A 24,245-nucleotide genomic window follows, 5' to 3' on the forward strand; every position below is an offset into this window, starting at 1 on the left:
TAAATTTAGAGTACCCAATTATTTTTTTCCAATTAAAGTGCAATTTAGCGTGGCCAATCCACCTAGCCTGCACATCTTTGGATTGTGGGGGCGAAACCCACGCAACCACGGGGAGAATGTACAAACTCCACACAGACAGTGACTCAGAGCCGGGATCGAACCTGGGACCTTGGCGCTGTGAGGTTACAGGGCTAACCCACTGCGCCATCGTGCTGCCCGTAGCCTAGTGTTAATAACCACAAGAATATTCCCGGTGTCAAGAATACATACTGAACAAACGGAATACAGGCCGTCAGTTTAATCAAACCACCGATACTTCAGATCTGAAAGGTAATAACTAAAGTGTTGTGGAATCAGATTCAGGAGCAACTTTCAGAGGGCAAATGGACATACCCTGAAAGAGGAGTAAGTTGCAGAGGTATGGGGAAAAGGCTGGGGATTGGAACTAAATGGATAGCCATTTCAAACAGCCGGCATTAGCACAACACAATGGGACAAATGGCTTCCTTCTGTGCTATAAGGTTCTATGATTTTCATAAAGTTCTGCATTTCCTGTAACTCAAAATTAATTTCCACAATAGTGGGCTTGGTCAGCTACTAACTGGAAACTGAAAAAACACTGCACAAAGTAGCACTCGAGTTGGGTGGAGGAAATGGTATGACAGGGAAATGGAAATGTGCCTCTTTTCTTCCGTAAGTATACTTTGTTAGTGGAATGTGGGCAAAGCTGACAAGTCCACCATCTTTGCTCATTAATTGCCCTAAGGTGGGGTCTTCTTCATCTTCATTTCTACCCAGTTCCCTGTCCTCCCCTGTCCTCAGAACTGACAGGGTTTCTAGGTCATTTCAGAGGGCATCAGGGGTCAGTCAGCCAATTGTATTCTTGGTTAGCACATGACCTACATGTCTCGCCTGACTGAATAGGGCAGCTCAGGGAAGAAAGTGGGATCAAGTAAGCACAATATAATATTTTGAAAGAAAAGTCTTCAACCAGAAAATGTTCTTGCCTTTTCCTCCATAGTTGGCATTTGGCTTGGCAAAGGTAGCGTGTTGCAAAGCTGTTGTTCAGCATCTCCCTCCTTCTTAAGATCAGCAATCATCTGTGGGTCATCACAGGCTGAATGACTGTTTATAAAACCATTTACTTTTTCCATTCCAAGAACATGTTCAGTTTCTTCAGTCAGTATTTCACTTTCATCCTTAGCCAAGTAATTGGGTTTGCTTTTGTGCTTGTCTTTCTTCTCCCACATCATTTTAGCTCGGAAATCATCATCGCTGTCCACTTCATCCATGGGAAAGTACTTGGCCATTGCTTTGTCAAAGCACCTCTCCACAGCTTGGGCCATCAGGGTGTACTCTAAATACAAGTCAATTATGATAGGAAAGAAATTTTTGAATGATAAGTTGGAAATTAGTCACTTAAAATCAAAATCTTTAAAATACAACTAAAATAGTAAAATTCCTCCACCATTAACAGAACCTAATGTCATACTTCTATCAAAACATGAATGATGTCGAATTATTAATATGCCTTCAGCTTGAAGTAAAAATCTTTGTATACAATAATCCAGAGCATATTTTCATTGTACCAAGTCAAAACGTTATTTGTTTTGTTGCATATATTGAAAGACAATCTTTCAATACTTGCATTATCTTGTTCCTCATGCAAATTCAAAACCAATGAAATCCCTATATCTTATCCTGTGTAATATAATCGTTACAATTATGAGGTTTATAAGATTATGTTTTGGGACTGTGTCATTAAATTAGAGTAAACAAAGGGCTCATGTTTGGATAGTTAGATTGTTTAGAGATTAAAGGGACCCCAGATTGTTTTACTGGGAAGAAGGTGCAGTATTTGAAAATTTTTATGCTTCCGAGACAATGGAAGCAGTCGGTGGGCTAACAGTGGATAGACTGAGAGTCTCCAACGTTCCAGAAAAATGTTGAGAATGTCAGGTTGTGGACAGATTGAGCTTTGAACTGTCCATTTAGTTCAAGATGAAAGAGGTGGGCTCTTAAGAATAGCTAACAGTATTTCTACCTGGATATAAGGTGGTTCATAGTGCCATGAAAATGGGCTTTGAGGGGGAAGGAATTGTAAGAAATCCACGAAAACGCATATAGTTAATCTTCCATGGTCCGGGAGAGAGAAAGCAACTAGAGGTCAAAATTCACTATGGTTCACCTGGCAGGAACGTGGGTGGGTGCTCACGTGCAAATTGGAAAGACCAAATTCATGAGAAGTTAAAATGAGGCTGGAAGGTTTGCCTAGTAGCTTGAGAAAGAAGTCTCCAGGAAAACTCACACTTTGAAAGACAGTTCTGGAATTAAAAGTTTCAAGGTCATATGAGGAGCGGTTGAGGACTCTAGGTTTGTACTCATTGGAATTTAGAAGGATGAGGGGGTATCTTATTGAAACTTACAGGATACTGAGTGGTCTAGATAGAGTGGACATGGAGAGGATGTTTCCACCATAGCAAAATCTATAACCCGAGGACACAGCCTCAGACTGAAGGGATGATCCTTTAAAATTGAGATGAGGGGCAGCATGGTGCACAGTGGTATTGCTGCCTAACGGCGACAAGGTCCCAGGTTCGATCCCGGCACTGGGTCACTGTCCGTGTGGAGTTTGCACATTCTCCCCGTGTTTGCGTGGGTTTCGCCCCCACAATCCAAAGATGTGCAGGGTAGGTGGATTGGCCACACTAAATCGCCCCTATAATTGGAAAAAATGAATTGGGTACTCTAAAAAAAATTTTAAATATTGAGACGAGGAGGAATGTCTTCAGCCAGAGGGTAGTGAATCTGTGGAACTCTTTGCTGAAGAAGGTTATGGAGGCCAAATCACTGTGTCTTTAAGACAGATATAGATAGGATCTTTTTAATAGGGGGATCATGGTTATGGGGAGAAGGCAGGAGAATGGGGATGAGAAACATCAGCCATGATTGAATGGCAGAGCAGATTCAATGGGCTGAAGGGTCTAATTCTGCTCCTATGTCATTTGGTAAGGAAAAGATTGGAAATAAAACCTCAAGTCTGAATCTTAGAGAATTGAATGACTATCTGATAGTGGATACTTATGGTTGTGTTAAAAATTCTGCTCTGCAGTTTAAAGTATAAACTGCCTACAAAAATAGTATTTAGTAAATAGCGTTTTTGTCTTTGTTACAGGAAAAAAATTCATGAAACATCAAATTCTGTTGTTTCAGCTAGTGGCGGAAAGTTGAAATTTCTCTTTTTCAAAGTATTAGTTTCGTAAGGGATCATAACACATTGATCAGAGCGACACGCAAGTATAATATAAGAATGGCATGAAAGCAAATTTAGAGCTAAAACCCCTATTTAACATTCAAGAATATATGGCTCCCCCAGTGAAGTACTCGCAGCCTCAAAACAAGATCCCCATGTCATGCACCTTTGAAGACAAGGTGATGGATCCCAGTGGCCGGTTTAGAGGTGTGGTGACCCTCAGGTTTAAATCACCGCCAGTCACCTCTCCTCCTCAAAGGGGAAAGCAGCCTATGGGGTTCCCAGAACACAAGCAATGTACATTCAGGGACACAAGAAAGTATGTCATTAACATTTTTCTCTACACGTACCTGCTCAAACCACTGACCAGCACCAGGATCAAACATACATGGTTTCACAGCATAACAGCATTAACCTTGCTCCGAGAGACTTGGTATAAAATAATTTAATGCAACCATTTTAGATGATCAAATATCAAACTAACCATTTCCTTTCCCATTGTAATGTTCACAGTTGTCAAACATAAGCCTAAAATCTGATTCAAAGTCCCATTTGCTGCTGTACTTCTTTTCGTTTAGCTTATTTTCAATAGTTGAGAGATCCATCGATTCCTATAAATAGCAGAAGGAATAAATAGAAATAAGCATTACAGTTGTAGGGCAATGAGCATCATGGCTCTAAGGGTTTGTCAGAGGTATATTTTTTACGGGCAAAATTATTCTGAACAGAGAATTTCTTCAATCCTAAACTGGCCTCTCTCATGAAGTACATAAATCTCTAACTTAAGATCAGTAGGTGTACATGATCGTTTAGGATGATATTTTTCAATGTATATTACTTGTTAATTATTGCAATAAAAGCATTTTTGCATGTTCTCTGTGGAATGAAGCTTTATATAGAATATTGTTGTATCAGTAGCATTTAAGCTAAAATATAGGGCGGGATTCTCTGTTTCAGAAACAAAGTGTTCGTGCCAGCTGTGAATTGACTGTTTCCTGCTGGCGTGAGGAGTACCACCAAGGTGGTATTCTCATACCTTTATTGTGCAAATTTATGAATAGCAGCAAATGTGCACTTTTCCCGCACTTGTTGGTCTCGGGTGCCATTTTGAACAATCCCTGGGGCCAGAGACTGCATATTCCAAATGTTGAGCTCCCCTCCCCCTGCTGACAGGGGTAGCACATCCAATCCCTCATCAAGGAGGGCATCCTTCTACCTCCCACTACCCCCAACCCGCATAAATAAGGTCACCCCACACATGCATGAGGGTGACCCGAATGGTCCAGCCCTCTACTCAGCCACTGTGCCCCGCCCCTGGTACACTGTCCCCTGGCACTGACCCCTAGTCTGGCATGCTGGGCCCCAAAAAGGGATTGGGTGGGGAAGAAGAGATCAAGGTTAGCCCATTGCTCATGTACATCTCTGATGCTGCCAGGTTGCAGAGGGAGGGTCCCCCAAGAGACCCGAGGGTTAAATGGGCTCGGAATGTAGGTAAGGGGTTGACCCCGGGACCCACCCCCAGGATGGGGTCCCCATGTCTGGACTATCCCTTCCAGCCGTGGGAAACCTAAAGATCACTCCCAGCATGGTGATCCCATAGCCTCTGTTCATAATCATCCTTTTCTGACCTGTTTAAACTTTGAAGTGGTCTTCTCATCCTGAACGTTTCTGCCTGACAGATGATGAGCAGATCTGAGTTGATTGAAGATGCAAGCCGGGAAAACTTTCCCCAGCCTCACATCAGCTCCCTCAGCCCCATGCATTTAAAATCATTGCTTTTTGAAGTGTCTGAGCCTTCGATGAAGGCCACAACACTTTAAATGCCTTGAAATCCTGAGATCCTTTGATATGCTCAGCATTCATTCAATTTCAGTGCAATACCTTTAACTAGCCTTTGATTGACAGCTTAATGGTTTAAATAAAGCAGACTGATGGTTTGTTTTTCTTCTCCATCACACTTCAATGCATCTTGAAGTGCCCTCCATTGATCTTAACCGCAATGTTTATGAACAACTTTGTTAGGATTGACAGTTACTGGCACAATGCTTAGTGCTTTATGTGGTTAGAAAAGAGGAAGCAAAAGCACTTGTTGTTTTTGGGCTGCCTGAGATTACCATGCCAAGAGCAATCTTCAGCTTGCCCAGAGCTGGAAGGGGCAGTCCAGACACAGGTCCCCATCCTGGGAGGAACACCTTACCCACTGCCTGAGCCCACCCAGGGCCCTTGGGGTAACCTCCCTGCCCCCGTCAGGTGGTTTCCGCTTGGGGGAAAGTGGGGGTGGGAGAGAGAGAGAGAGAGAGATTTGGGGCTTCCAGCATGTTGATTGCATTCCAATGAATGCATATGAGCTGTTTGTATGTTTCCCCCAGTGTGGGTCATGCTTCCTATGGGCGATGGGGCGGTACTGGAGGTTGAGAATCCCGTTTTTGGGCTGAAGCAGGATTTGGCTGCCGATTGGGATTCCTGATCTTAGCAGCGGGGAGCGAGGAATTCCACCCACTGTCAAAACCTCGTGTAGCTATGTGTGCTCTTGATGAACACCATGTCTTTATTTTATGTCCCATCTTCATAGGCTGGTTGACTGGGCAAATCTGCAGGCCCAAATCTGGTTCAAATGAGGATTGACATATATACGGTTGCACGTAAAACATTAGATACTACAAGTTGTTCAACTGGACAGAACTTGAGTATTGCTGATAAAAGAGACATCCTGTCAAAACTTTTCATCTTGCACTCATCAGGACAGATCCACAAGAACATCAATTGCAAAGCGAACAACAATTTATACTGTAGGATAAAAGAGTGCTGATTGGTTGACAAGTGGATTCTCATTAGTAGGGGCATTGCCATGAAGAATGCACCAGGGAAGAGTTAACTGCCAGGTTTGAATTTATACAAGAGCTTGGTAGTTAACTATTCCCTGGTCCATTCGCTATGGAAATGCCTCTACCAGACTCCATTTGTCAACTGATCAGCACTCTCCTCTCATGTAGTATAAATTGTTGTTGCCTTTGTAATTGTTATTTTTGCACTTCTGTCCTGATGAGTGCAAGATAAAATGCTTCAACAGAACGTGTCTTTCTTCAGATACTAGAATATTTTCAAATGGAAAATAAACCACTCAAGTGTTCTCACAAGGCCATTTGAGGCTAATCACATCAGAATACTGCTGGTGTTAAGCTTTGACAGATTGTATTTCATTGTCTAATTTGTATGTTATCATAGCATTCTTGTACTTTAAAACTTTTACTACTTGCATTGTAACTTCTTAATGAAACAAAGTACAAAAGCAAGGAGGGATCTTGACAGTATGAATGGGCAGCATGGTAGCACAGTGGGTAGCACTGTTGCTTCACAGCTCCAGGGTCCCAGGTTCCATTCCCAGCTTGGGTCACTGTCTGTGCGGAGTCTGCACCTTCTTCCTGTGTCTGTGTGGGTTTCCTCCCGGTGCTCCAGTTTCCTCCCACAAGTCCCGAAAGGCATGCCGTTAGTTAATTTGGATATTCTGAATTCTCCCTCTGTGTACCCGAACAGGCGCCGGAGTGTGGCGACTGGGGGCTTTTCACAGTAACTTAATTACAGTGCTAATGTAAGCCTACTTGTGACAACAAAGATTATTATTGGTACGGATTTTTCCTCCCATGGGAGAATCTAGAACGGGGGGGGGGGGGGGGGGGAGGGTTCATAGTTTAAAAATAAAGGGTTGCTCACTTAAGACAGATGATGTGTATTTTTTTCTTTCAGAGGGTCCTGAGTCTTTGGAACTTCCCTGCTCCTAAATCATGTTAAGCTTGTATAAAACAGCCTCAATTAGAGTATTGCGTTCCGTTCAGGGTACCACATTTTAGGAAAGATGTGAAGGCATTGGGCAGAGTGCAGAAAAAATTCACAAGAATGGTTTAAAAGATGAGGAACTTCAGTTACATGGATAGATTGGAGAAGTTGGGGTTGTTTTCCTTGGAGAAGAGAATATTAGGGGATCGGGACAGAGTAGGGAAAAACTATTCACGTGGATGGAAGGATCCAGAATGAGGCAGCACAGAACAAAGAAAAGTACAACACAGGAACAGGACCTTCGGCCCTCCAAGCCTGCGCCGACCATGCTGCCCATCTAAACTAAACTCTTCTACACTTCCCCTCTATTCCTATCCTATTCATGTATTTGGCAAGATGCCCCTTAAATGTCACTATCGTCCCACCTCTGGCAGTGGGTTCCAGGCATCCACTGCCCTGTGTAAAAAACTTGCCTCATACATCTCCTCTAAACCTTGCCCCTCGCACCTTAAACCTATGCCCCCTAGTAATTGACCCCTCTACCCTGGGAAAAAGTCTCTGACTATCCACTCTGTCTATGCCCCATATAATTTTGTAGACCGTTATCAGGTCTACAACCCTCAACCTCCTTTGGAAACATCCTGTAAATCTCTTCTGCACCCTCTCTAAAGCCTCCATAACTTTCTGGCAGTGTGGCGACCAGAATTGAACACTATACTCCAAGTGTGGCCTAACTAAGGTGCTGTACAGCTGCAAATATGACTTGCCAATTTTTATACTCAATGCCCCGGCCAATGAAGGCAAGCAATGAAGGCAAGCCGTATGCCTTCTTGACTACCTTTTCCACCTGTGTTGCTCTTTTCAGTGACCTGTACACCTAGATCTCTCTGACTGTCAATTCTCTTGAGGGTTCTACCATTCACTCTATATTCCCTGTCTGTATTAGACCTTCCAAAATGCATTACCTCACATTTTTCCAGATTAAACTCCATCTGCCATCTCTCCGCCCAAGTCTCCAAACGATCTAAATCCTGCTGTATTCCTGTATCCTCTGACGGTCCTCATCGCTATCCGCAATTCCACAAATCTTTATGTCGTCCGCAAACTTACTAATCAGACCAGTTACATTTTCCTCCAAATCATTTATATATACTACGAACAGCAACGGTCCTAGCACTGACCCCTGCGGAACACCACTAGTCACAGCCCTCCAATCAGAAAAGCACTCTTCCATTGCTTCTCTCTGCCTTCTATGACCTAGCCAGTTTTGTATCCATCTTGCCAGCTCACATCTGATTCCGTGTGACTTCACCTTTTGTACCAGTCTGCCATGAGGGACCTTGTCAAAGGCCTTATTGAAGTCCATATAGACAACATCCACTGCCCTACCTGCATCAATCATCTTTGTGACCTCCTCGAAAAACTCTATCAAGTTAGTGAGACACAACCTCCCCTTCATAAAACCGTGCTGCCTCTCGCTAATACATCCACTTGCTTCCAAATGGGAGTAGATCCTGTCTCGAAGAATTCTCTCCAGTAATTTCCCTACCACTGACGTAAGGCTCACCGGCCTGTAGTTCCCTGGATTATCCTTGCTACCCTTCTTAAACAAAGGAACACTATTGGCTATTCTCCAGTCCTCCGGGACATCACCTGAAGACAGTGAGGATCCAAAGATTTCTGTCAAGGCCTCAGCAATTTCCTCTCTTGCCTCCTTCAGTATTCTGGGGTAGATCCCACCAGGCCCTGGGGACTTATCCACCGTAATATTTTTCAAGACGCCCAACACCTTGTCTTTTTGGATCTCAAAGTGACCCAGGCTATCTGGACACCCTTCTCCAGACTCAACATTCACCAATTCCTTCTCTTTGGTGAATACTGACGCAAAGTATTCATTTAGTACCTCACCCATTTCCTCTGGCTCCACACATAGATTCTCTCCCCTGCGCTTCAGTGGACCAACCCTTTCCCTGGCTACCCTCTTGCTTTTTGTGCAAAAAGCTCTGGGATTTTCCTGACCCCTTTTGGCTCTCCTGACTCCTTGCTTCTTGAAATGCTGCAATTCATAGGGTGAAATTACCACCACAGTGCTGGGACATAGCGATTTTCAGGATTTTGATCCAACTAACAATTAAAGAATGATTTAAAAAAAAAGAAAAAAAAAAGGGGCCTCATGGTAGCATGGTGGTTAGCATCAATGCTTCACAGCTCCAGGGTCCCAGGTTCGATTCCCAGCTGGGTCGCTGTCTGTGTGGAGTCTGCACATCCTCCCTGTGTGTGCGTGGGTTTCCTCCGGGTGCTCCGGTTTCCTCCCACAGTCCAAAGATGTGCGGGTTAGGTGGATTGGCCATGCTAAATTGCCCGTAGTGTAAGGTTAATGGGGGGATTGTTGGGTTACGGGTATACGGGTTACGTGGGTTTAAGTAGGGTGATCATTGCTCGGCACAACATCGAGGGCCGAAGGGCCTGTTCTGTGCTGTACTGTTCTATGTTCTATGTTCCTTCCTACTTTCCTTATATTCCACACAAGCTCCGTCTGTTCCCAGCCTTCTAGTCCTGACAAATGCCTTTTTCTTTTTGACGAGGCCTACCATATCTCTCGTTATCCAAGGTTCCCGAAATTTACCATATTTATCCTTCTTCCTCACAGGGACACGCCACTCTTGAATTCCTTTCAACTGACCATTTGAAAGCCTCCCACATGTCAGATGTTGATTTACCTTCAAACATCCGCCCCCAATCTAGGTTCTTCAGTTCCCGCCTAATATTGTTATAATTAGCCTTCCCCCAATTTAGCACATTCACCCGAGGACCACTCTTATTCTTGTCCATCAGCACGTTAAAACTTACTGAATTGTGGTTACTGTTCCCAAAATGCCCCCTATTGAAACTTCTACCACCTGGTCGGGCTCATTCCCCAATACCAGGTCCAGTACAGCCCCTTCCCTAGTTGGACTATCTACATATTGTTTTAAGAAGCCCTCCTGGATGCGCCTTACAAACTCTGCCCCATCCAAGATTTAAGGTAATTGGCTAAAGAAGCAATGGAGAATTGAGGAAATTTTTTTTAACGCTACGAGTAGTTACGATCTGGAATGCGCTGCCCAAGTCTGTGGTGGAACCCCCAGGTTCAATCGAGGTATTAGAAAGGTAATAGGATTATTATCTGAAAAGGAAGAATTAGTAAGTTACAGGAGGTGTGGGACTGGCATTAAGTGTTCAGAGAGAGGTGCAGAACAATGGGTTGAATCGCTTCCTTCTGTGCTGTAACAATTTTGTGAATTCTGTGATACATTACATTCTACGGCCCTTTTAAGTTTTGCAAAAAAATAATTTAATTGAAACTGACAAGGCCACACAAAATTCACAGCAGAGTTGAGTTGCTGAAATTGAGAATCAAAACAATTTTTAAAGATGAATAACCTCCAGCATCCATTTAAATCAGTACATTCTTTTTAAATCCTTATATTCAAAATGCTACTGTGTACATTTGAGAGTATCATTCTTATGCATAATTTAAAAAATTTTAAATTGGCATTGTAACAGTCATGATCTTCAGTAAAATTTACACTGCCATCTTGATGTTCAAGTCAGTGCTAGATGCACATGCTAATGAGTTATACTCCAAACAGGATTACATTTATGGAACAGGAAACCAAACTAATCTCACTGCTGCTTAAAAAAAAATCTTTTAATCTGAAATACCTCAATGATTTTGTGGTAACCGGGAGCATAGGATTCATCTACTGGTTCATTAAAGGGCCAGGAATCCTTGTGACCTTTTACTGCATCCAGCACTGCAAGGAACAAAATGTCCATTGGGTTAAAGCAAATATTGCAAAATTGAATGAAAGCATGACAAACAATGGAGCACAACACAATGGAAGTTGGCTGCATCTCTATTTAACCAGCAAGCTCTTGTTTAAACAAACATGAACATTATATCAAACGTACACCACAGAAAAAGGCCATTTGGCCCAAGTAGCCTATGTTGGCGTTTATGCCCCACACAAGCCTTCTCACATCCATTATCTATTCATAGAATCATAGAATTTACAGTGCAGAAGCAGACCATTTGGCCCATCGAGTCTGCACTGGTACTTGGAAAGAGCACCCCACTTAAGCACACGCCTCCACCCTATCCCCGTAACTCAGTAACCCCACCCAACCGTTTTGGACACTAAGAGCAATTTATCATGGCCAATTCACCGAACCTGCACATCTTTGGATTGTGGGAGGAAACCGGAGCACCCGGAGGAAACCCACGCAGACACGGGGAGAACGTGCAGACTCCGCACAGACAGTGACCCAAGCCGCGAATCAAACCTGGGACCCTGGAGCTGTGAAGCAACTGTATTAACCATTGTGCTACCGTGCTGCCCATTCCTGCAGGAATATCCTCTAATTCCCTTCATTAGGTTTTCCCTTCAATGCATCATTTCCTTCTAGAAAAATCCTATTACAAATGTCAGTCACAAGTAGTATTCAAACAAGGTACTAAATGAAGTGTAAGGCTCCGCTATTAGTAAGTTAGCTTCCACAATGCAAAGATATTAGTTATCCAAGTATATAAAGTAACAATCTTCTGATACTGCAGAAACTGCAACAAATTTCACCTGAAGTCATGTCAACAGATATTATAGAAATATCACTGTTTATGAAACATACAAACCTTTGTACATAGAAACATACTCTTCATCATCTCTGTAATGCCTAAGAAGAAACAAAATTCTGCATCAACATAAACTGAGAAAAATTCTGGTATTATGAAAATTCAAATCAAGCTAGTTCTGAATAAACATACAGCATTTCTTCCCCTTTGCCAAACTTCCCAAATGACAGGAAAGACAGATGACTCTATGGTAGACAACTGCCTTGCAACTAAGAGCCTATGGGATTTTCCTTCATGTGAGGAAGGGGACTGGGATCAGTTCACCTTGTATGAAAATCATGTGGAATTGCTTATCCGACTCATTTCATGGTGCTTTCAATTTACTTCCCTTCTCTCTTGAAGACACCAACGCCCTAGGGTATCATCATACAGTTAATAGCAGCCTGCCAATGTCTTGCATCCACGTGACTGTTTTCACATCAAGCTGGTGATCTATTCAACAAAGTGTCACAGTCGAATGCAATGGCCTTTTTAACCACTGGACTGGAGAGCAATTGGGAACAGCAAGTCCAGCTGATCTTTCCGTCCCATATCTCACGGGTGCTGGCTGAGATCAGCTAAACCAGCACAGCCCAGGGATGGGACGGAACATCTTCCTGCTCTACATCAGGTAGTATCACAAAAAGATTGAATTTACCCACTAAGCCAACAAGGAACTCTTGGAGGAACCAAAAAACTCAAAACTAAAAGCATAAAATTGGAATGATACTAAATTATCAACACATCACATGTACAATTGTCAGCTATGCAATGCAGAGCTGAATCTTTCTTACACTTCAGGCTTTTCCTTATCAACTTCCTCATGTTTGACCAAAGAATGTGCTTTTGAATTGCGCTTTCTCTTCAAGGTACTTCTCACATAAGACATTTGTTTCTCTTCTCGTAGTTGATGGCGCCTTGCTCGTTCTGTTTTGGACAGGGAGAGAAACAGAGTAAACTTACCAGTAATAGTTGCCAACAGAATGCCATACAACAATTTCGTTATACAGCAATTTTTAAAACTTGGTACGATGTCCCAAAATGCTTTATGAGGAGCATTATCAAACAAAATTTGACATCAAGCCCCGTGAAATGTTTGACAGGGGACCAAAAGCTCAGTGAAAGAGATTGTTTTAATAAATCTCTTAGAGGTAGACAGGTTTGGATGTCCGTAGCTCAGGACCTAGGCTGCTGAAGGCATGGCTGCCAATGGAGTAATGAAAATTATGGGGGTTCTCAGAGATTTGGAGGGCTGGAGGGGGTTACAGAGATCGGGAGGAATGAGGTCATGCTGGAATAGGAAAGCAAGGATGTGGAATTTAGAAAGAAGGAAACAATACAACACATTTGCAGCTATATATCAGCTTGCACAACGTCAGGATGTCCCAAAGGGCTTTTCAGTCAATTAAATACTTTTGAAGTACATCATTTCTGTAACATTGGAAATGCAGCAGTTAATCTGCACAAAACAAGGTCCCACAAACAATGAGAATAACCAAATAATCTATTTTTGGATAATATCCATAAAGAATGATGAATGGACATTGCCCAATCAAGCAAGACAAGCACCAGATGGCAACTGCTATTAGTTATGTCCCTAAGAGCAAGAGTTCCACTATTAAAAAAGCATTGCACCATTGCCATAATTGTGCAACTTGGAACCGCTGACAATTAACAAGAAGATTTCAGTGTCATCAACAGGAACACGCCAAGGCAAGAAATAAAGAACTATGAGCATTTGGAAATTCTCCCAATATGCAGAGAAGAATTGTCATTTAAATGATGAAAGACATTTATCAATACGATTAAAGGGAAAAAAGAGGTAACTATGGCACCAAATATATGGCTAACTGCTTCCACACGCCCAATTCTCCCCTACTACAACCCAAGTGAGACATAACTTAGGCTGGATTCTCCTATTTGGGACTATGTCCCCACACCAGTTAGGGAACGGTAGGAAAACTAGCGCAAAACGGCCACCGATTCCCCGTTTTGCTGGGGGCCAGCAGGGAGGCAGTATAGAGCACCCGGCTCAAGCTGCCAATACTCCCCGGAGAAATGCCAGATCCGTAACCACGCAGACGCATGGCGGCAGCCGCGCTGTGCTTTATGGTGGAGGCCGCTCGCGGACGCATCCCATGAAATAATCCCCTCCATCGACCAGCTCACGCGCCCCAGACCGCCCCACACAGCCACAGTCCCTACTGTGCCGACAGCACCAAATATGTCCACCCCTGCCCGTGGATCGGTCCTCCCTTGACTGTGGCGGCACTAGACTGAGTTCGCATCCACCACGCCGAGTTCCCGAGGGGGTGACACCACACGTGTCCCACGCCATTGGGAACTTGGCCAATCAGGGATGGAGCATCGGGTTGCGGGCCTCAGGCAATGGCCTAAGGCTATAGCGCAGCGTCGGCCCCGATTCTGTCAGGAATTCGGATTCTCCGGCCTGTTGCTGAATGCGATTTCGGTGTCGGCGACTGGAGAATCCAACCACTCATCTATGAAAAATAAAGTTTCCCAACAGAGATACAAATAAAAGGTCTGCAGAGTCATACCGACTTGAAACATTAACTCTGTTCTCTCCCCACAGATGCTGCCAGACCTGTTTGTTTTTATTTCATGTAAAAGTCTGCTGTTATCGGCTCATATACAATGCTTTTATAAAAAATATTTTTCCTCAAGGCTTTTCAAAAAAATGTAAATATACAAAATGACAAAAGAACAATCAAAGAACATCACACCAACCCAACAAACAGCCCCAACCCTCCAGCCCCCCGATACTGCCCCACCTTTCCCATTCTAAACCAGTCCCCCCCACCTGCTGACCCCTCAATCCTCTTTGAAGAAATCAATAATAAACGGTTTCCACCTCTGGGTGAATCTTTCTGCCGAAGCCCGCACAGAGAGCTTGATCTTCTCCAGCCTCAGGAATTCTGCCAGGGTACTCACCCATAACCCAAGTCCCACCAACGTGACAAAATTTGTCTCCGGGCTATCAGGGAGTCAAAGGCCAATACAACAGCATCTGCTCCAACCGCCCCCACCCACACTCCAAGGTATTCCGACACGCCAAATATTGCCACATCCGGACTCGGGGCCACCCCACACCCAGAGCTTTGGACATAACATCCGAGAACCCCTACCAGAACGCCCACAATGTTGGCCATGCCGAGAACATGTGGACATGATTCACAGCCCCACACACCGCCCCACCCTCTCAAATAACCTGCTCATCCTCACCACCGTCATGTGGGCCCTATGCAACACTTTAAACTGAATGAGGCTTAACCTCGCACATGACAAGAACGCATTCACTCTCCGCAAGGCTTAGCCCATGTCCCAGCCCTCATTTTCTCTCATTTGCGCTTAATATCCTCCACCAGGACACCCTCCCTCTCCATAGAATATAATGTGGAAAAGTATGAGGTTATGCACTTTGGAAGGAGGAATTTAGGCATAGACTAATTTCAAAATGGGGAAATGGTTCAGAAATCAGAAGCACTAAGGGACTTGGGTGTCCCTGTTCACGATTCTCTTAAGGTTAACTTGCAGGTTCAGTCGGCAGTTAGGATGGCAAATGCAATGTTATAATTCATGTTGAGAGGGCTAAAATACAAGACCAGGGATGTACTTCTGAGGCTGTATAAGGCTCTGGTCAGACCCCATTTGGAGTATTGTGAGCAGTTTTGGGGCCCGTATCTATGGAAGGATGTGCTGGCCTTGGAAAGGGCCCAGAGGAGGCTCACAAGAATGATCCGTGGAATGAAGAGTTTGTCATATGAGAAGCGGTTGAAGACTTTGCGTCTGTACTCATTGGAACGTAGAGGGATGAGGTGGGATCTTATTGAAACTTACCAAAATACTGCGAGACCTGGATGGAGTGGACATGGAGAGGATGTTTCCACGTGTAGGAAAAACTAGAACCAGAGGACACAATCTCAGACTAAAGGGACAATCCTTTAAAACAAAGATGAGGAGGAATTTCTTCAGCCAGAGGGTGGTGAAAACACAAACAGAAACCTAGACAGCACTGTCATTATACTGTCTGCACCTGATCCACAAGCGACAATGGCAAAATATCCCACCTCTTAATATCCAACCTCATCCCTTCCACCAATCGGACCACGTTCAACCTATGCAACCGTGCCCAGCTTTGCGCCACTTGGAAACCAAGGTATCGAAAGCTCGTCCCCACTACCCTGAACGGCAACTCCCCATACCTCCTTTCCTGCCCCCTAGCATTGATAGTGAATACCTCACTCTTTTCCATGTTCAATTTATACCCCGAAAACTGGCCAAATTCCCCTAAACTCCCCACGATGCACCCAATGGGCCCTAAATGTATAGTAATAGATCATCCGTGTACAGCGAAACCCTATGCTCAACATCCCCGCCCCCAGAGACCACGATCCCGAACATCCCGAGTTGGCCACCCCTGCCAGCAGCGCCTTGTCCATTAAGAAAAAGACGGTCCAGGAATACACCCGGTTCACATGGGAGAAGTATGAAAACTCCTTTGCCCTCGGCCTCCCAAACCTCCATGGGTCCTCTCCTCTCCTCCCCCCCCCCCCCGCCAAACCCCCTTCCGCTCCATGAACCCCCTCAGCTCCCTAAGCCTCTGCCGACCACTCAACGACTTCAGGCTCGGGTCCAGGACCATAATGAAATCCTCCCCCATAATCAACCAGTGAGTATCTAAATCCGGAATCCTCCAAAACGTCTGCCTCATAAAATCTACATCATCCCAATTCAGGGCATAAACTTTTACCAGGATCACCGGCATCCCCTCCAGTTTCTCACTAACCACCACATATCTATCCTCAGATCGGCCCCAATGTTCCGCATCTCAAATACCGCCCTCTTATTGATCAACACCGTCACTCCCCTCGTCTTTATATCCAGCACAATTGGAACACCTGTCCCACCCATCCCCTCCTCAGCCTCGTCTGATTTCCCTAACTTCAGGTGTGTGTCCGGTAAAAAAAAAACCACATCCGCCTTCAGATTCCTCAGAAGAGTGAACACATGCAACCGTTTAACTGACGCATTCAACCTTGCACGTTCCACATGACCAGCAAAGGAGAACAAAAGGCACACTCACCATCGCCGCTCCCCCGTCAAAACCCATCCCGAACTATCCACCAAAAAACATTCCAACACAAACACAAAGCTCCGCTCCAAAGTACTCACACTCTTCCCAATCCATGGTCTCTCAAAGTCCATCGCCTCCTCCGCCGAGAAAAAATAAAACTCCTGCTTCTGATCGCGTCACCCACACGTAGGCAGGGTACAACACGCCAAAAGTTACTTCCTTCTTAGAGAGCAGCCGTTACCCAGTTGAACGCAGCTTTTCTCTTCGCTAACTCAGCACCCAGGTCTTGGTAGACCCGCAGCTCACTCCCTTCCCAGGTGCACCTCCTGGTCTGACTCGCCCATTTCAAAATCTTTTCCCTGTCCAAGAAATGGTGCAACCGCACCACCATCGCCCTGGGTGGCTTCCCCACTTGCAGCCTCCTCCTCAGTGCTTTGTGCACCCAATCTACATCGAGGGGCTGATCAAAGGCTCCCGCCCCCACCAACTGCTCCAGCACCCTTGCCACATACTTGGCGGCCTCCGCTCCCTCGATTCCCTCGGGCATATCAACTATCCTCAAATTCTGTCACCTGGAGTGATTCTCCACTTCCTCTAACTTCGCTCTCAGCCTTTTTTGGCTGTCCACCACCATCCCCAACTCCACTGCCAGCGAGGCCATCCGCTCCTCGTGGTCCCCCACCGCATACTCCACCTTCTGTATTGCCAGGCCCTGAGCCTCCAGCCTCTGCCCCACTTTCTCAATCGGTGCTCTGAGCATCTCCACCACCACAGCCAGTTCTTCTGAGGCCTCCTTCCCACGCTGCTGGAAATTATTTAAAAACTTCACAAGCTGCTCCGTCGACCACTGGACGGGCAGCGCTGCCCCCTTGCTCTCCGCCATCTTAACCTGTGGCGCACCACGTAAACTGCCCTGCTCCAACTGCTCTCTTATTCTCATGGCACTCCTCACCCTCTGATCCATATACCGATCTCACTAGAAGAGTATTACCTTCCCTGGACACTCACATGCCTTTCGTACTCAAAAAGCCCCCCCAAATAGGTGAAGGACCAACAAATACATTTTGAGCGGGAGCCACCAAATGAGCGATCACTCACTCCATGGCCGTCACCAGAAGTGCTCACATACAATGCTATCTACACATTTGCAAACATACCAACCTGCTTATGCCACACTGCAACAACTTCAGATTTACACAGCACCATTCACATGATACACATCCTAAGGCACTTTACAGCAGCTTTAAGGAATAAAAGGTTAACATATCACAACACCTTATTGAGACTGAAAGTTGGGGGGTTTTAAGACAAAGTAAGTTGCACTATTCATCTACCAGCTCGCAAAACTTTGTTCTGTCCTCCCAGAGTCCTCTTCCCAGGTGAATTATTTCGCTTTATCTTTGTAGTTGGACTCAAAAACTATATGTGAGGAAGCCAATATGGCTTATTGGAAGGAGATCGGTGAGTTTCTTGAAACTGATAATCTTTTGAGGAGAAAAGCTTGTTTACATGGTGTCATTTATTTGGGTTTCAACATCAACTTCATATTTGTGATGTGAGAGTTTGTCATTGTTTGTCGATTAGCTCAGTTGGCTGGTCGTGATGCAGACCAAGGCCATGGGTACAATTCCCATACCAGCTGAGGTTATTCATGAAGGCTCGCTTTCTTAACCTTGCCCCTCACCCGAGATGTGGTGATCCTCAGGTTAAACCACCACCAGTCAAGTCTCCCCTCAAAGGAAAAAGCAGCCTATGGTCATCTGGGACTATGGTGACTTTATCTTATTATTATGCAGTCTGGTTATTTTTGTTCCAGCAGGAAAAGTAAAAAAAATTATTTAGGGATGTGGGCGTCGTTGGTTCGGCCAACATTTGTTGTCCATCCTTAGTTGCCCATCAGAAGGTGGTGGTGAGCTGCCTTCTTGAACCGCTGCAGTTCCTGAGGTGTAGGTACACCCACAGTGCTGTCAGGGAGGGAGTTCCAGGATGTTGCCCCAGCGACAGTGAAGGAATGGCAAAAATTTCCAAGTCAGGGTGGCGAGTGGTTTGGAGGAGAACCTCCAGGTGGTGGGGTTCCTGGGTATCTGCTGCCCTTTTCCTTCTATTTTTTTTCAAATGTATTTTATTGCAACCATGTATCAAAACAGGTTACTGCAAATAAACACCCCGGGAAACATGCTTCCCGACAATCAACTATACAATCTGTACAGATTTTCCCCCTTTCACCCCCCCTTCCCCCGTGACAAACAGCCCCTCAAACACGGGAACAAACATCCCTCACCTTTCCTCAAACCCCCCAGAAGAGCCCCTCAACTCATACTTTATCTTCTCTAATCGCAGGAAGTCGTACAGATCACCCAACCAAGCTGCTACCCCCAGTGGAAGATGCTGACCGCCACTCCAGCTAAAGTTCGCCGCTGTGCAATCAGAGAGGCGAAGACCAAGACATCGGCCATCCTCCTCTCCATCCGGCTTTTCTGAGACCCCAAATATCGCCACCAAAGGGTCCGGGTCCACTTCCTCCTCCACTATCCTGGTTAAGTAAGAAGTCTTACAACACCAGGTTAAAGTCCAACAGGTTTGTTTCAAACACGAGCTTTCGGAGCACGGCTCCTTCTTCAGGTGAATGGAAAGGCTTGTTCCAGAAATGTTTATATAGACACAGTCAGAGATGCCCCGGAATGCGAGCACCTGCAGGCAATCAAATCATCAAAGATGCAGAGAGAGAGGTAACTCCAGGTTAAAGAGGTGTGAATTGTCCCAAGCCAGTTCAGTCGGTAGGCCTCTGCAAGTCCAGGCTTGTTGGTGGGGGCCGAATGTAATGCGACATAAGGAGGAGCGCAACAGACACCTACAGATGCTGAAAGATGCCCTCGTACGAACGGGATATGGCGCTCGACTCATTGATCGACAGTTCCACCGCGCCATAGCAAAAAACCGCACCGACCTCCTCAGAAGACAAACACGGGACACCACTGACAGAGTACCCTTCGTCGTCCAGTACTTTCCTGGGGCGGAGAAACTACGACATCTTCTTCGCAGCCTCCAACACATCATCAGCGAGGATGGACATCTTGCCAAGGTCATCCCCACACCCCCACTACTGGCCTTCAAACAACCGCGCAACCTCAAACAAACCATTGTTTGCAGCAAATTACCCAGCCTTCAGAACAGCAACCACAACACCACAAAACCCTGCCAGGGTAATCTCTGCAAGACATGCCAGATCATCGACATGGACACCACCATTACACGTGGAAACACCACCCACCAGGTACGCGGCGCATACTCGTGCGACTCGACCAATGTAGTCTACCTCATACGCTGCAGGAAAGGATGTCCCGAAGCGTGGTACATTGGCGAGACCATGCAGACACTGCGACAACGAATAAACGGGCATCGTGCGACTATCAACAGGCAGGACTGTTCCCTTCCAGTTGGGGAACACTTCAGCAGTCAAGGACATTCAGCCTCTGATCTCCGGGTCAGCATTCTACAAGGAGGCCTTCAGGAGACGCGACAACGCAAAATTGCTGAGCAAAAACTTATAGCTAAGTTCCGCACGCATGAATGCGGACTCAACCGGGATCTGGGATTCATGTCGCATTACATTCGGCCCCCACCAACAAGCCTGGACTTGCAGAGGCCTACCGACTGAACTGGCTTGGGACAATTCACACCTCTTTAACCTGGAGTTACCTCTCTCTCTGCATCTTTGATGATTTGATTGCCTGCAGGTGCTCGCATTCCGGGGCATCTCTGACTGTGTCTATATAAACATTTCTGGAACAAGCCTTTCCATTCACCTGAAGAAGGAGCCGTGCTCCGAAAGCTCGTGTTTGAAACAAACCTGTTGGACTTTAACCTGGTGTTGTAAGACTTCTTACTGTGCTCACCCCAGTCCAACGCCGGCATCTCCATATCCTGGTTAAGACTGCGAACTTTCCCGCCCAGAATCTCCCCAATTTTTCGAAACCCCAAAACATATGCGCGTGATTCGCTGGCCCCCGCCCACACCTCTCACACTCATCTGCTACCCCCAGAAATAACCTACTCATTCTCACCCAAGTCATATGCACCCTGTGCACCACCTTAAACTGTATCAGGCTCATCCTTGCACATGAGGAGGTCCCGTTTACCCTTCGCAGTGCCTCACTCCATGCTCCCCAATTGATCTCCCCTTCCAACTCCTCTTCCCATTTCTCCTTGATCTTCACCACCCACTCGTCTCCCTGCTCCCCCAGGCACTTGTATACATCCCCAATTATTCCCTCCCCTTCCACATCCGGAAGCAGCAGTCACTCCAGCAGGGTGTATCCCGGCAAACAAGAGAACCCCCTCCAGACCTTTCGCGCAAAGTCTCTAACCTGCAAATACCTGAACTCACTCCGCCTTGACAACTCTATCTTCTCCCTTAGCTCCTCCAGATTGGCAAACACTTCCTCCAAATACAGATCCCTCACCTTGACCAGCCCCTCTTCCCTTCACCTCCTGTACACACTGTCCACCCCCCCCCCCCCCCCCCCCCAACCACCACCACCACCTCAAACCCATGATTCATGATTCTCGCACAGCGGAGTTAACACTGACATCCCCTCCACCCTAAAATGCCTCAACTGATTTCATATCTTCACCGTGGACTGCACCACTGGGTTCCCTGAATACCTACTCAGAGCCATTGGCAACGCAGCCATCACCATAGCCCTTAAACTAGACCCCTTACAAGATTCCTCCTCCATCTTAACCCACTCTACACTTTCTCCTTCCCACCAACGTCGCACCTTGTCCACATTCGCCGCCCAATAATAATAAAACAAGTTTGGCAACGGCAACCTACCCCTGCTGCCTCTGTAGCAGGGTCCTCCCCACCCATACAAAGTCCGAAATGATCGTGTCCACTTTCCGAAAAAAGGTCATTGGTATAAAGATCGGGAGAGCTTGAAAGTAAACAAGAACCGTGGCAGAATATTCATCTTCACCACTTGGACCCGCCCTACCAGCATTAAGTGCAGTGTATCCCACTTCTTAAGATCCTCCCTAGCCTCCTCCACCAGCTTTGTTATATTCCACTTATGGAGCCCCATCCATTTACTTGCTACCTGAATCCCCAAATACCTAAACCTATCCCTCGCTACCATAAATGGCATCCCCCCTAAATTAGCCCGCTATGCCAGCTCATTCACCGGGAATACCTCGCTTTTCCCTACATTCGACTTGTACCCTGGGAACCCTCCAAACTTCCCCAGCAAGCCCATAATCCTTCCAATACTCTCCAACAGATCCGAAACATATAACAATAGGTCATCGGCATAGAGCGACACCCGATGCTCCCTCTGTCCTCTCATAATCCCCCGCCACTCTGCCGACCCCCGAGAGACATCGCCAATGGCTCTATGACCAGCGCAAACAGTAGCGGTGACAGGGGGCACCTCTGCCTCGTTTCCCTGTGTACGTCAAAGCTTTGGGAGCTCATATCATTCATCCTCACCCTCGCCCTTGGTGCCACATACAGCAACCGTACCCAGGCCATAAATCTCTGCCCAAACCTTCCAAAAACCTCAAACAAGTACCGCCACTCCACCCGATCAAATGCCTTCTCCACTGCCACATACACCACCACCTTCGGTACCAGAGCCCCCGACTGATTCATCACCACATTCAACAGCCGTTTTATATTACTCCCGAGCTGCCTGCCCTTCACAAAGCCTATTTGATCTTCTGCCACCATCCCCGGGAGACACTCCTCCATCCCTCCGCCAACAACTTAGCCAATACTTTCACATCTGTGTTCAATAGTGATATGGGCCTATCCGACCCACATTCCACCGGGTCCTTCCCCCTTTTCGGAATTAGTGTGATTACTTCCTGAGTCATCGTCTCCGGCAACTCCCATTCATTAAATGCCCCCAACAGATGTGATGCCAGGTCCATCGCAAATTCCTTATAGAATTCTGCCGGGTACCCATCCGGCCCAGGGGCCTTCCCCAACTTCGTACCCCTGATACTATCCAGCACCTCCCTCAGGCCCAGGGCCTCCTCCAACACCTGCCTCTTTGTTTCCTCCTGGGGAAATTCCAGCTTGTCCAGAAACCACCCCATTTTCACCAGTCCACCTACCCTGCACATCTTTTTGGGTTGTGGGGGAGACCCATGCAGACGCAAGGAGAATGTGCAAACTCCACACGGACAGTGACCCGGGGCCGGGATTGAACCCGGATCCTCGGTGCCGTGAAGCAGTAGTGCTAACCACTGCACCACCGTGCTGCCCATCTGAAAGTTATTTTTAACACAATTAATTTAATGAGTGAAGATAGTGATTTGCCATCTGGAAAAATTTTAATTTTTGTCTGTTTATGCCATATGTTTTTGCGAGCATTACATGGCCCTCAGTGAAGCTAAAAAATAATTTGAGCTGGTTTTGTTTTGTTATATGATGGCTCCAGATTGCTTTGCTTTTTTTTTGGATCATTTAATTGTATTTTTTCGTGTTTGTTACTTAAGAATTTCCCACGTTTCTTGTTGCCCCGAGATGGTGAGATACTTCTTGAATCAGTGTGAAGGTTCTGCAGCAGTTTGCTACTTTTTAGTGGCCAGTGAGGCTAGTGGTTAAGGGCAGTGAGACAGTTAGAATTTTATGAGAATTTGATCCTCAGGATAATTTTTACTGATGCTAGTCTTTTGATTCCAGATTTTTAAAACCAAATTTAAATTGTTAGTGGTGAGGACCAGATTAAAACCCAATTTTGTTCACATAGTCGGACTCAGTGTGGTTCGAGATTAATAAACTGGAATGATAGCTCTATTTGCAAGTGGTGAAATCTCCCTTAACCAGTCAGATTTTGAGCAGCACCTTCGGCCCCACTTTCACTGAATGCAACCAGAGATGTACAGTAATTCCTCATTTAATATTGACTCATGTCATGTTTTTTTATAACGTTGCTGACAAAAGGAACATGCATCCTTTCAACATTGCCAAGCTCACTATAATGTTGTTTACATGATTTGCTTTCAATGCTGTCACACAGACAAGATGCAACTAATGGACCCTAAACTAAAGTTCTTGCCCTCCACAAGTCACTGCCAGAAGGACCACCCAGTAACTTATGCCCGGTAGTCGGGGAAACCTTTCAGGTACTATGCTGGCCCCTCACCCTCGCTCTCACCATTGACGTCCCCAGTGTCAACCATCATCACTGGAAACTCTTGAGCTGCCCATCTACCCTTGCTTTCTACCCCCATCCGCTTTTACCACTTAAGCCCCTGGTGTGTGTCTGTCGCCATCACCAGATATGCCTTCCACTGCTTCAACACTGGTGCTATCTCCTGCCGCTAGATGGAGCCAACTCACTAAAAACCAGGTGGCTGATGAGTAATGTTGTTTGAATTTATACTTTTAAAATTTATATATTTATTTTATTTCTGGATCGCTAAACCTGAACAATATTTTTTCAATGTCAGCACCCCCTGTCTTG

General features: G+C 45.8%; 1 protein-coding gene across 6 annotated transcripts in view; it reads right to left on the bottom strand.

Annotated features, from left to right (window-relative positions):
* Positions 1-24,245, bottom strand: part of LOC119971760 — a 131,127-nt gene that overhangs the window by 29,634 nt on the left and 77,248 nt on the right. For all 6 annotated transcript variants that reach the window (XM_038807823.1, XM_038807822.1, XM_038807824.1 and 3 more), the window contains 5 exons: positions 12,473-12,605; positions 11,700-11,740; positions 10,733-10,824; positions 3,738-3,864; positions 1,008-1,357 (listed from right to left, as the gene is read on the bottom strand). In XM_038807823.1, the coding sequence (XP_038663751.1) occupies positions 1,008-1,357; positions 3,738-3,864; positions 10,733-10,824; positions 11,700-11,740; positions 12,473-12,605 (743 nt within the window). The remainder of the gene's footprint in view (positions 1-1,007; positions 1,358-3,737; positions 3,865-10,732; positions 10,825-11,699; positions 11,741-12,472; positions 12,606-24,245) is intronic.

The sequence above is a fragment of the Scyliorhinus canicula genome, chromosome 9 (assembly GCF_902713615.1).
Source record: "Scyliorhinus canicula chromosome 9, sScyCan1.1, whole genome shotgun sequence".
NCBI lineage: Eukaryota > Metazoa > Chordata > Chondrichthyes > Carcharhiniformes > Scyliorhinidae > Scyliorhinus > Scyliorhinus canicula.